The following is a 14467-nucleotide window of genomic DNA, read 5'->3' as shown; positions in this document are numbered from 1 at the left end:
GGGCATTTACACATTTTGAGACTAAGCAGACACAGCTTGCATTCTTTCGCATGCACTCGGGCGGGTACTGAACTCATTTAAGTACCGCGCTTAACAGTGCAACAGCAGCGTCCAACCTGGGAATCTAGTCTAAAACCTGGAGCTGCTAGCCCACGTCCCAAGCCAATATGCTACACTGCCACCCCTACACTAGCGTATAATTAGCCACTTGGGAAAGGGGTATAATGAGCCAGCCTGGTTCAGCTTTACACTGGGAAAGGGGAATAATGAGCCAGCCTGGTTCCAGCTCTACAGTGGGAAAGAGGTATAATGAGCCAGCCTGGTTCAGCTCTACAGTGGGAAAGGGGTATAATGAGCCAGCCTGGTTCAGCTTTACACTGGGAAAGGGGTATAATGAGCCAGCCTGGTTCAGCTTTACAGTGGGAAAGGGGCATAATGAGCCAGCCTGGTTCAGCTTTACAGTGGGAAAGGGGTATAATGAGCCAGCCTGGTTCAGCTTTTCACTGGGAAAGGGGTATAATGAGCCAGCCTGGTTCAGCTCTACATTGGGAAAGAGGTATAATGAGCCAGCCTGGTTCAGCTCTACAGTGGGAAAGGGGTATAATGAGCCAGCCTGGTTCAGCTCTACAGTGGGAAAGGGGTATAATGAGCCAGCCTGGTTCCAGCTCTACAGTGGGAAAGGGGTATAATGAGCCAGCCTGGTTCAGCTCTACAGTGGGAAAGGGGTATAATGAGCCAGCCTGGTTCCAGCTCTACAGTGGGAAAGGGGTATAATGAGCCAGCCTGGTTCAGCTCTACAGTGGGAAAGAGGTATAATGAGCCAGCCTGGTTCCAGCTTCTACTGCTGACTACTGAATCAGTTTTATAAATGCTAAGAATGCCATTTGTTTTATATCGTAAATTGAATTCGAAGTGAATGTATTTTTGGTAAAATGATATACTGTGTTTCAGATATACAGTGTTGCCACTGTCAAGTTCAGCCTCTGTGAGCAAAAAATCCTGTTAAATGAATCCCTGTGCTTCTAACACAGTGTCAAGCAGCGTTACTGCTGGAATTTCATCTACACTGTAAGCACTGGAAAAATACGCATTAAAGATGTAATTCTTTCCTATAAAGCAACCTGGTTTATAATACAGGCACAGCTGAGCAACTGCTGTGGAGCTGATGAGCACTACAGCTGAACTCCACTTCAGGAGGGACACTCTTTCCCGCCTACACACACACGCACGCACGCACGCACGCACACACACACACACAAACATGCACACTTACAAACACACACACACACAAACATGCACACTTACAAACACACACACACACATGCACACACACACCTACCCACGCATAAACAAACACACAGAAGCATCCATGCCCACACACACGTACATACACACTCTCACCCACTCACCCTCGTGCACACACACACACACGGGGGCGATATAGCTCAGGAGGTAAGGTTGTCTGGCTGTCGGAGAGTTGCCGGTTCGATCCCCCGCCCTGGGCGTGTCGAAGTGTCCCTGAGCAAGACACCTAACCCCTAACTGCTCCCAACGAGCTGATTGGTGCCTTGCATGGCAGCCTTTCACCGTTGGTGTGTATGTGTGGATGGGTGAATGAGAGGCATCAATTGTAAAGCGCTTTGGATAAAAGCGCTATATAAATGCAGTCCATTTACCATTACCATTTACCACACACAAACGCGCCCACACACACACACAAACACACAGTGCATTGCGTGAGCCTGCAGGTTGGCTGTGTTGTAATTCAAAGAAAGGAATAGCAGAAGTGCAGATCTGAATGTGTGTTTTAAGGAAGCAGAAATGAACAGATGTGAGACCACCGCCCTGACTGCCATCCCAGGACGGCGATTTGGGTTAAAGAGGCATCTTCACCCCTCTCACTGCTGTAATGTGCAGGACAGCTCTCAGATCACATGTGTCTGCAGGGCGAGTGGGAACACATCTGGAATGTGTGGTTAAAACAGCACTCTCACTTTACTGCACACAAACACACCCACCACCCTAACACACCTTCACCCTACTGTACACAAACACACCTACCACCCTAACACACCCTACAAAACACAAGCACACCTACCACCTGAACACACCTACACTCTACTGTACACAAACACACCCACCACCCTAACACACCCTACTGTACACAAACACACCCACCACCCTAACACACCCTACTGTATACCAACACACTTACCACCCCAACACACCCTACTGTACACAAACACACCTACCACCCAAACACACTCTACAGTACACAAACACACCCACTACCCTAACACACTCTACTGCACACAAACACACCTACCACCCTAACACACCCTACTGTACACAAACACACCTACCACCCAAACACACCCAACAGTACACAAACACACCCACTACCCTAACACACTCTACTGCACACAAACACACCTACCACCCCAACACACCTACACCCTACTGCACACAAACACACCCACCACCCCAACACACCCTACTCTATACAAACACACCCACCACCCTAACACACCCTACTGCACACAAACATACCTACCACCCTAACACCCTACTGTACACAAACACACCTACCACCCTAACACACCCTACAGTACACAAACACACCTACCACCCTAACACACCCTACTGGACACAAACACACCTACCACCCCAACACACCCTACAGTACACAAACACACCTACCACCCTAACACACTCTACTGTACACAAACACACCCACCACCCTAACACACCCTACAGTACACAAACACACCTACCACCCTAACACACCCTACAGTACACAAACACACCTACCACCCTAACACACCCTACTGGACACAAACACACCTACCACCCTAACACACCCTACAGTACACAAACACACCTACCACCCTAACACACCCTACAGTACACAAACACACCTACCACCCTAACACACCCTACTGGACACAAACACACCTACCACCCTAACACACCCTACAGTACACAAACACACCTACCACCCTAACACACCCTACAGTACACAAACACACCTACCACCCTAACACACCCTACAGTACACAAACACACCTACCACCCTAACACACCCTACTGTACAGAAACACACCTACCACCCTAACACACCCTACTGGACACAAACACACCTACCACCCTAACACACCCTACTGGACACAAACACACCTACCACCCTAACACACCCTACAGTACACAAACACACCTACCACCCTAACACACCCTACAGTACACAAACACACCTACCACCCTAACACACCCTACTGGACACAAACACACCTACCACCCTAACACACCCTACAGTACACAAACACACCTACCACCCTAACACACCCTACTGGACACAAACACACCTACCACCCTAACACACCCTACTGTACACAGACAGCAGGTGCCAGTCGGGGATATTCCCGGTGGTCAGAGTGCAGTACCCTACGGAGCGCGCTCCGGGGGACCGCGGACAGGAAGTGGGTCAGAGGGGAAAGAACTCCCCAGGTTAGCAGCTGCGCAGGTCTGCACAGACGCGGAGCCGCGCGGGCTGGCCGACGTGCCTCTGCACGCAGTTTCTAAAAATAAGCAGCCGCAGCCGCCGGCTGTCGCTAGGCACACTGACGGGGAGGAGCAGGAGAGCGAGGAGCGTGAGGAGGGCGGAGAGCACGGGGAGCACAGTGAGCATGGGGAGCACAGTGAGGGAAAGGAGCACAGTGAGCATGGGGAGCACAGTGAGGGAAAGGAGCACAGTGAGGGAAAGGAGCGCAGTGAGCATGGGGAGCACAGTGAGGGAAAGGAGCACAGGGAGCGCAGTGAGCACGGGGAGCACAGTGAGCATGGGGAGCACAGTGAGGGAAAGGAGCACAGTGAGGGAAAGGAGCGCAGTGAGCATGGGGAGCACAGTGAGGGAAAGGAGCGCAGTGAGCATGGGGAGCACAGTGAGGGAAAGGAGCACAGTGAGCATGGGGAGCACAGTGAGGGAAAGGAGCGCAGTGAGCATGGGGAGCACAGTGAGGGAAAGGAGCGCAGTGAGCATGGGGAGCACAGTGAGCATGGGGAGCACAGTGAGGGAAAGGAGCACAGTGAGCATGGGGAGCACAGTGAGGGAAAGGAGCGCAGTGAGCACAGTGAGGGAAAGGAGCGCAGTGAGCATGGGGAGCACAGTGAGCATGGGGAGCACAGTGAGGGAAAGGAGCACAGTGAGCATGGGGAGCACAGTGAGGGAAAGGAGCGCAGTGAGCATGGGGAGCACAGTGAGGGAAAGGAGCGCAGTGAGCACGGGGAGCACAGTGAGCATGGGGAGCACAGTGAGGGAAAGGAGCGCAGTGAGCATGGGGAGCACAGTGAGGGAAAGGAGCGCAGTGAGCATGGGGAGCACAGTGAGGGAAAGGAGCACAGTGAGCATGGGGAGCACAGTGAGGGAAAGGAGCACAGTGAGCACAGTGAGGGAAAGGAGCACAGTGAGCATGGGGAGCACAGTGAGGGAAAGGAGCGCAGTGAGCATGGGGAGCACAGTGAGGGAAAGGAGCGCAGTGAGCATGGGGAGCACAGTGAGGGAAAGGAGCGCAGTGAGCATGGGGAGCACAGTGAGGGAAAGGAGCGCAGTGAGCATGGGGAGCACAGTGAGGGAAAGGAGCGCAGTGAGCATGGGGAGCACAGTGAGGGAAAGGAGCGCAGTGAGCATGGGGAGCACAGTGAGGGAAAGGAGCACAGTGAGGGAAAGGAGCGCAGTGAGCACGGGGAGCACAGTGAGCATGGGGAGCACAGTGAGGGAAAGGAGCGCAGTGAGCATGGGGAGCACAGTGAGGGAAAGGAGCGCAGTGAGCATGGGGAGCACAGTGAGGGAAAGGAGCGCAGTGAGCATGGGGAGCACAGTGAGGGAAAGGAGCGCAGTGAGCATGGGGAGCACAGTGAGCATGGGGAGCACAGTGAGGGAAAGGAGCACAGTGAGCATGGGGAGCACAGTGAGGGAAAGGAGCACAGTGAGCACAGTGAGGGAAAGGAGCACAGTGAGCATGGGGAGCACAGTGAGGGAAAGGAGCGCAGTGAGCATGGGGAGCACAGTGAGGGAAAGGAGCACAGTGAGCATGGGGAGCACAGTGAGGGAAAGGAGCGCAGTGAGCATGGGGAGCACAGTGAGGGAAAGGAGCACAGTGAGGGAAAGGAGCGCAGTGAGCACGGGGAGCACAGTGAGCATGGGGAGCACAGTGAGGGAAAGGAGCGCAGTGAGCATGGGGAGCACAGTGAGGGAAAGGAGCGCAGTGAGCATGGGGAGCACAGTGAGCATGGGGAGCACAGTGAGGGAAAGGAGCACAGTGAGCATGGGGAGCACAGTGAGGGAAAGGAGCACAGTGAGCACAGTGAGGGAAAGGAGCACAGTGAGCATGGGGAGCACAGTGAGGGAAAGGAGCGCAGTGAGCATGGGGAGCACAGTGAGGGAAAGGAGCGCAGTGAGCATGGGGAGCACAGTGAGGGAAAGGAGCGCAGTGAGCATGGGGAGCACAGTGAGGGAAAGGAGCGCAGTGAGCATGGGGAGCACAGTGAGGGAAAGGAGCGCAGTGAGCATGGGGAGCACAGTGAGGGAAAGGAGCGCAGTGAGCATGGGGAGCACAGTGAGGGAAAGGAGCACAGTGAGGGAAAGGAGCGCAGTGAGCACGGGGAGCACAGTGAGCATGGGGAGCACAGTGAGGGAAAGGAGCGCAGTGAGCATGGGGAGCACAGTGAGGGAAAGGAGCGCAGTGAGCATGGGGAGCACAGTGAGGGAAAGGAGCGCAGTGAGCATGGGGAGCACAGTGAGGGAAAGGAGCGCAGTGAGCATGGGGAGCACAGTGAGCATGGGGAGCACAGTGAGGGAAAGGAGCACAGTGAGCATGGGGAGCACAGTGAGGGAAAGGAGCACAGTGAGCACAGTGAGGGAAAGGAGCACAGTGAGCATGGTGAGCACAGTGAGGGAAAGGAGCGCAGTGAGCATGGGGAGCACAGTGAGGGAAAGGAGCGCAGTGAGCATGGGGAGCACAGTGAGGGAAAGGAGCGCAGTGAGCATGGGGAGCACAGTGAGGGAAAGGAGCGCAGTGAGCATGGGGAGCACAGTGAGGGAAAGGAGCGCAGTGAGCATGGGGAGCACAGTGAGGGAAAGGAGCACAGTGAGCGCAGTGAGCATGGGGAGCACAGTGAGGGAAAGGAGCGCAGTGAGCATGGGGAGCACAGTGAGGGAAAGGAGCGCAGTGAGCATGGGGAGCGCAGTGAGGGAAAGGAGCGCAGTGAGCATGGGGAGCACAGTGAGGGAAAGGAGCGCAGTGAGCATGGGGAGCACAGTGAGGGCAGGTGGGGGGGGGGGTGAACCCACAGATCTGTGGATGCGCTGGACCCGTCTCACACACAACCACTATCACTGCGCTCTGAGTATAACTGTGTGTGTGTGAGTGTGAGAATTACAGTTGACCCACCCAGTTCTCCATAGCCCACCCCCACCCCAACCCTGCTCAACAGGTAACAGCTTAGTGATTCTGCAGGCCTTAAATGTCTGTTTTGTGGCCAAACGGCTCCATTATTCCTCCCTCCAAAAAAAAGAACGCTGAAGAAAGCGACAAGATGCACAGGAGACACGTTTGAGACGTATGGGAGACAGGTTTGAGACGTATGGGAGACAGGTTTGAGACGTATGGGAGACACGTTTGAGACGTACGGGAGACAGGTTTGAGACGTATGGGAGACAGGTTTGAGATGTATGGGAGACAGGTTTGAGACGTATGAGGGACACGTTTGAGACGTATGGGAGACAGGTTTGAGACGTATGGGAGACACGTTTGAGACGTATGGGAGACAGGTTTGAGACGTATGGGAGACACGTTTGAGACGTATGGGAGACAGGTTTGAGACGTATGGGAGACAGGTTTGAGACGTATGAGGGACACGTTTGAGACGTATGGGAGACACGTTTGAGACGTATGGGAGACGTGTTTCAGACGTATGAGGGACACGTTTGAGACACACTTACTCCTCACCCCATGACCTCAGACCAGGCTCAGCTGCAGTTGATTACATTATATAGGCCTGGCGTAGTAGAGGAAATGCAGGGAGATTGACTCAGTGAACTGTACGCGCAGTTCCTGTTCTTTTACTAGGAAATGACTGCACCTCCAACACACACGCGCGCTCACACACACACACACATACGTACACACACACACACACATGCACACAGTCAGCAGCCTGACTGCTAGGCCACAGTAGGTTCTGCCTGACTGTATGATGCGTCTCTCTCCTTGCTGCCGTGCCACAGACCCACTGACAGACAACCTGGCCAGAGAACTCCCCCCCCCTCCCCACCCCCCACCCCCCCTCGCCCCCCTGCCCTTATCCTGTACCGCACAGTCAATCCCCCTGCCCGCATACTCTCCCCCACAGGCATACCATGTCAGGTGGGGTTCGGGCTGCAGCTGCCAGACTCACTAATCCAGGAGGGTCTGCCAAGCAGGTCAGATCCGATTACAAACCCCGCCCTCTGCCCCGATTACAAACCCCGCCTCCGCCCATATTAAAAACCCCACCCATTTCAGACCCCGCCCCCTGCCCTTCACACACAAGTGTACAAACACACAGCCTGCTCTATACAAATGCACACACAAACACACACACACACACACCCTGCTACACACACACACAAAAAAACGTAAAGCCACAAATACATATACATAAACGTATGAAAACATACATACAATGACAAATTAAAGGAAAAACCAACATGAAGTGTCTTAGGTGTTGGGCCACCAGGAGCTGCCAGAACAGCTTCAATGTGCCTTGGCATAGATTCTAGAAGTCTCTGGAACTCTACTGGAGTGATGGAACACCATTCTTCCAAAAGATGTTCCCTCATTTGGTGTTTTGATGATGGTGGTGGAGAGCGCTGTCTAACCCCTCGGTCCAAAATCTCCCGTAGGTGTTCAATTGGGTTGAAATCCAGTGACTGGGAAGCCCATAGTTTATGATTCACATCACTTTTATACCCATCAAACCCTTGTGTCCTGTGGATGGGGGCAGTGCCATCCTGGAAGAGACCACTCCCATCAGGACATAAATATTTCATCATAGGATAAAAGCGATCACTCAGAATAACTTTGTATTGATTTGCAGTGACCATTCCCTCTAAGGGGACAAGCAGACCCAAGCCATGCAGGAAAATGCCCCCCACAGCATAATAGAGCCACCGGACCCCCTTGCTGTAGGGGTATTGAGGCCCGTACCCTTGTCTTGGTGTATGCCACACATGCACTAACCCACTTGTTGAGAGTATGGTGAAGGATGACTCATCTGATCATATCACTTTTTTTCCACATCTCTGTAGACCAGTGCCTATGGTTTTTGCACCACTGAACTCTCAGATGCGCACTCGTCTTTGTAATGAGGGATGTATGCACCATAAACCTACTATAATATCCCTCTCTATGTAGTTGTCAACGGACTCTTCTTGCTGACACAGTCTGATCACGTCCTGTATTGAGATTCTCAGTCGCCTGAAGAAGAGCTGCTCTTCTGTGTTTCCTTACACACTAATGCACGAGCATCATGGTCATCAAATCTGCACTTTCAAAGACAATTTCCAACCTTATTTACTGTTGTCTTTCCCATACATCTAAATGCAGATGTCACTTTAGTCACTGTTCCTGTTGAAACACTAGCCAGTTGAGCAGTCTTTGTGACTGAAGCTCCCGCCATTCACGCCCCAATAATGAACCTTCTTTCAAAGTCACTTCCTCTTGCTATCTCGATCCAAAATCGAGGTCAGCTGCTCAGCATTTTTATACGTGCCAAAGAGCATGATAGGATGTTAACTGCATAATTGTATCATACAGTACACCTGTATGGAAGCGTCTGTACTTGTTATGTTTCTCCACTCATTAATTCAGGTTTTCCTTTAATTTGCCACCCTTTTGTATGTACACGCAGATGAACACAAACACATATTTACACATATAAATACATACACATATAAACACATATATGAAGCACACATATATTTCCAACAGTAATGCATACAGACATGACAAAATTAAGAAAATTTAAAAAATAAACTTAAATTGGGACGTTCCTGTTTTGGAGACATCCACAAACACACACACTCCCGCACTACAGACCCACAGAGACGCATACATACACACACACACACACACACACACACACACAAGCACACAGAACCATCATGCCCATTCGTCGTGAGGAGGAACAAACCACTTCAGTCCTTCTGCAAAGTTTGTTTGAAATAAATGTCACTTCTACTGTCTTTGAAACAGCTCTGTTTTAGTTGTCAGTTAAGAAAGAGTAAGACCAGCCCATCTGAAGGGCAAATACAAATAAAGCATACACCCCCACACTACTGAAATGGTAGTATTTCTGCTGCACGTGCTTCTAATGAATGGCTAGCTGAAAGATACATGGAAATAATGATTTCTGGCTTTAAGTTATTCGCAGTTAGCCAGTACGTCAAAGCTCATCGATGTGATGTAATCAGTTAGCATGGTCTCTACGGTCGTTCCATACAGAAGAATTAGGCGAATTTCTATTCCATAAGATGGCAAGCTAGCTTCTACAACAGGTGGTGTAAACAATGTGCCTAGCTAGATAGCTATCGCATCTGTAAAGCTCATCAATCAAGTTAAAAAAGGGGGCAAAAGAATGATTGATATTCATATTACAGTTACGTTAGTTTAGCCACTGAGATCGCACAGAAAGGACGCATCAGCACTGCAAGCCAGGCCAGTGCTAAAGCCAGCCAGGGAGAGATAAGGCAGCACAGCCTGCCCAGGAAATGAAGGAAGTATATAAACTCGGAAATAAAACCACAAAATAATTATTTTTTTTAAAAATCCCATTTCAGGTTTAATGTATGTTTCTAATTGGCTGTTTTTACCGTTTTTTTATGTAGGATAAAGGACATTCTAGATACCTACAGAAGTTCCTGATGATAACCTGGGGATATCGTAACAGCTGTTATAGGGGCATTCACGAGTTTGCAGTTCGAAGCAAGGACATACACTTCAAGCAACTCCAAAGCAGCTTGTACAGCAACATTATATTTCCAGAAGCTGTATATATGAACACATTAATTTTATAGTGTTTATTCATAATTCTGACCATAAATACCCATTTTTTCATTACAGTATTTGCCTGCTTCTTTCCTCAAGTGTGGCGGACTCAGGCTGCATGTACCATGGGAAATAGAGTTCCAGCCAGAAATAAGATTGAACATGCTGATATATCTCATATAACTCACGTGTTATTGTATGAAAACTACCAGAAATATAGTAAATATGCGCATTAAACAAGTAGAACAGACCATTTGGCCCATCGAGGCCAGTCAAAGTAAATTATAAAGAATATGAGTATAATAAGTGTAGCATTAGTGTCCTGTCAAAAAGTTTTGGTAGATGACACCAGTGTGTGTTTGAGTATGTGTGTGAGTGAGGGGGTGTATGCTCATGTGTCAGAATTTGTGTGTGCATGTAAATGTGTGTGTGTGTGTGTATGTGCAGGTGCTTGCATTCATGTGTACGCTCATGTGTGAGAATGTATGTGCGGGCATGTGTCCGTGTACTTGTGAGAACTTGTGTGTGTATGCTGATGTGTGAGAATGTGCATCTGCGTGCGAGTGTGTGTGTGTGTGTGTGAGTGTGTGTGTGTGAGCTTGCAAGCGTGTGTATTCTCATGTGTGAGAATGCGTGTGTTAAGTGATGGAAGGGAACCAGGCCAAGAAGTGAGGTAATGCTGTCAAAAAAGTCAAAGTCAGCCCTTAGGGGTCACCAGCTTAGGGGTGGGGGTGGGGGGGGTGGGGGGGGTAACCACACCCCCTAACACCCTTCACAGAAGCAGCAACCCCCATATCACCTCATACCTAGAGAATCCATGCACCCAACTGCAATACCCCCCCCCCCCCCGCCCCCCCAAACACTCTGCAACCAAAGCCGTAAATCACCTCCACCTGCTGACCATCGCGGTATCCAGTGCCCGCAGAAGCGTGCTCACAGAGCAGCCAAAAGCAGGCAGAGGGACCGGACCGGACGCTCGCAGGCAGGCAGCCGACATGACCCTCTAAGCTAATCATTAGCGGCCACCCTAACAGGCAGGGGCAGTTTCCCCATTCGCTCCTTGTTTCTGTTTTCACCATCCTTATGGGGACACGTAGAGTTTCTGTTTTCACCATCCTTATGGGGACACACTTAAGAGTTTCTGTTTTCACTATCCTTATGGGGACGCACGTAGAGTTTCTGTTTTCACTATCCTTATGGAGACACGTAGAGTTTCTGTCTTCACTATCCTTATGGGGACACACGTAGAGTTTCTGTCTTCACTATCCTTATGGGGACACACGTAGAGTTTCTGTCTTCACTATCCTTATGGGGACACACGTAGAGTTTCTGTCTTCACTATCCTTATGGGGACACACGTAGAGTCCCCATTACGGAGGAAGCCATTGAAAAACGACTGTACCGCCACTGCGGGTGTGCAACACTGCAACCTGCACGGTAACTAGGAGACCAGGGCTCAGGCTCATAAAGCTCCTCAGAGCTGACCTAGGGTCAGGCTTCCCCAGGCTGTATCCACACCTTGTCCATTATAAGCAAAGAGGCCAGGCTGATCCTAGAGCAGCGCTCCTATTCTGAGATGCTTATCGAGCACAGGCCCAGAATTCAGCTGGAGAGTGCCTCCAGAGAACACTGCTGAAGCATGTCTGTAATAACACGCTTTCCTGACACGCCTCTAGAAACACGCTTCTCTGACACACCTCTGAACATGCCTCTATAGTGCACTTCTTTAGCATGCCTCAGGAGCATGCTGGTCCAAGCTGTAGCAGATTACTCCTTTTTTAAAAAAAAAAAAACCTCTCTGCCTTCCCTTCTACGTGTTAATTCCTCTGACAAAGGATTATCTATTGCCGGTATCCTATGGCCCAACCATTACACTCTCAGCAATTGCTACTTGGAATGTTGGTGATGTTGGTTACAAATCTAGGCCTTTTTCTTAATTGCAAGTCGCTCGGGACAACAGCGACAGCTAAATGCCTAAAATGTAAATGTAAATTTGCTCACCTTTGCTGGATTTCCCAGCATGCACCTTGACGGGCAGCTCCTGGCAGGAATGTGCTGGCATAGGGGGAAAGGCGTCGACGGCACTCCCCTCATCTCCTCGACCTGCGGCATCCTCCTGGGGTGTTGCCTGTGAGACAGGGGTCACAGGTCAGGGGTCAGGGGTCAGTGAACAACATAGTCGCAACACCGTATTTCATTCTCCCATTGGTCTAGACAGAACTGTCCACTTATCCCTTTGAATTTCCATTCCAATTTACATTCCATTAACAACATGCTTATCGGCCTACATCCTTACACTATATGATCTGCAGAGGTTTCAACAGCCATGCCCTAACTAGGATTGGAACCTGCAGCCCCTCTTGCAACAAGTTCCCAACCTGCCGTGCCAAGTGACCGACGCGGAGGGGGAAAACCGGCAACCTTAAAATGCAGGTCTGCTCAATCGCATCCCAGGAATGCAGCTGACCGCAAACACAACGGCAACCGCACCACCCCTCCCCTCCGGCAACGCGTAACCAGGCAACCTCACTGACCTCAAAAACGAACCTATAAACACAGCCTCTCTCGCCACTGAGAAGGCAGGGAAAAAACTAAACACAGTTTCGGAAACAAATAGTCTGCTTAATGAAATTCTCATACTCAAACATTTCCTCTTTTAAAATCGCATCATAATAACCAAAATACAAGGGCAAAAGAGCATGTTTTTAATAACATAACAGAGAAAAGGCTAAATACACCATGTCAAAAAAAGTACATAAAATTTGACCATATGGAAAACTGCCCAGAGGGTCACTTGTTTAATATAGAAAAATGAACCTCCCGGTCATTTCTCTTGTGATTTTTTCTCGTCACTGCAAATATTAAACTGTGAAATATTTTTAAAAAATATTTAAGTAGTTGTCATGGAACCCTTCCCTGTACACACTACAAGTTTTTGGCTGGACGGCAACAGCGAGGCCAGCCCTACAAACGCGAATGTCTGTGACTGAGTGACTGAGTGAGGGATGAAGTTACACCATTGGTCGGCTGAGTTACGAAGTTACACCACTGGTCGGCCGGATCACGTGTGTCAGGTCCAGCCACATACTAGCTTTTAACCTGGTCTTGTTTAAAAAAGTGTTTTTCGTTCTCATGTTTTTGTTACCGTTTTACAACACCAAGGTCTTCAGGGATTTAGCACACTGCGAGGACCATCCAGTCTGAGAGTGATGGACACCCTGGGTGAACTGGGCCATTGAGCACGAGGTGTTCGCCTTCCCCTCAGACCACAGTCTATATCCACGGTTCTTCAGGCAGGTGCAAGAACACAACACGGCAGAAATGGCCGCCTCACCAGCCAGCGGCGGGAACCCAACCGAAACGACCGGCACGGTGAAGGGAAACACTGACCTCAGCTCCACATTTACCTCACTTTCAATCCGTATTAAATATGAAAATAAAAAAGCTCATTTATCGTAAACTAGTCTGCACAACAGCGTTCCTGTTGGTATGTTTGCGTGTGCAATAAAAAATGAAACACGTTTTTGCTAAATGCTAAAGCATTTCTCCCTTTCTCCCTTTTTTTGTTTCTCTGGCCCTTCTTCTCTCTCTCTCTCCCTCCCTCCCTCCCTCCCTCCCACGCTGACTGAAAATGCTGTGTGTGTAAGGAGAGAACCACGTGCTGACGCTCTGCAGCACACAGGCCAGATCTGAAACCAATTAAATCTGCTTTTCCCAAAATCCACTGCCACATCCTCTGTCCACCCCCTCCCCTCCCCTCCCCTCCCCTCCACAGCCAGATCACATCCGATGACACCGCCAAAAAAACTCAGCGTCGGGTGAACACCTGGATACACACACGCAATAAACACACACACACACAGGTACATGGCTAAAGGGGGTGGACGCGGCGAAAAGCCCTTCGGTTGTCCGGGACGGGGCCGCGGTGTTTTTCGGAGAGCATCCTGCTTCCCCCGACGTTCACAGCGGCGAACTCGGACGCAGTCGGAAGAGGAGTGGAACAGGCTGAACTTTGTCCTGAACACACAAATTGCTTTCAGATGTGGAGGAGGGGGGCGGGGCTACAGCGTTACACGTGGAGGAGGGGGAGGGGCTATGCTATCACCCGCAGAGGAGGGGTAGCGTACAGTATCGCGCAGACAGGGGATAAGAGGTTCGGTATCGCAGGTGGGACAGGACGAGAGGGCACGGTTTCCGACGTAGGGGCGGGGGGAAGAGTTATAAGCATCTTGTAGAGAGGAGGGCTCGTTTTCGGGGAGAGGGGCGGCTGTTTCGGCCGTGTGAGACAAAATAAGGATTCGCAGAGGTGCTGATGGGAAATGAAGTCCAAAAATACTACAGGCATCAGAAACCGACAACCGTGGACTTCACCACCTAACGCTAAC

The 14467-nt window shown here is 50.5% G+C and overlaps 1 protein-coding gene across 1 annotated transcript in view; it reads right to left on the bottom strand.

Annotated features, from left to right (window-relative positions):
* Positions 1-14467, bottom strand: part of zcchc14 (zinc finger, CCHC domain containing 14) — a 37899-nt gene that overhangs the window by 19768 nt on the left and 3664 nt on the right. Inside the window, exon 2 of the mRNA XM_035396675.1 lies at positions 12084-12210. Coding sequence (XP_035252566.1) covers positions 12084-12210 — 127 coding nt within the window. The remainder of the gene's footprint in view (positions 1-12083; positions 12211-14467) is intronic.

This window comes from Anguilla anguilla, chromosome 16, assembly GCF_013347855.1.
Source record: "Anguilla anguilla isolate fAngAng1 chromosome 16, fAngAng1.pri, whole genome shotgun sequence".
Taxonomy (NCBI): domain Eukaryota; kingdom Metazoa; phylum Chordata; class Actinopteri; order Anguilliformes; family Anguillidae; genus Anguilla; species Anguilla anguilla.
The sequence above is the reverse complement of the archived record's forward strand: the minus strand, read 5'-3'. Positions and strand labels throughout refer to the sequence as shown.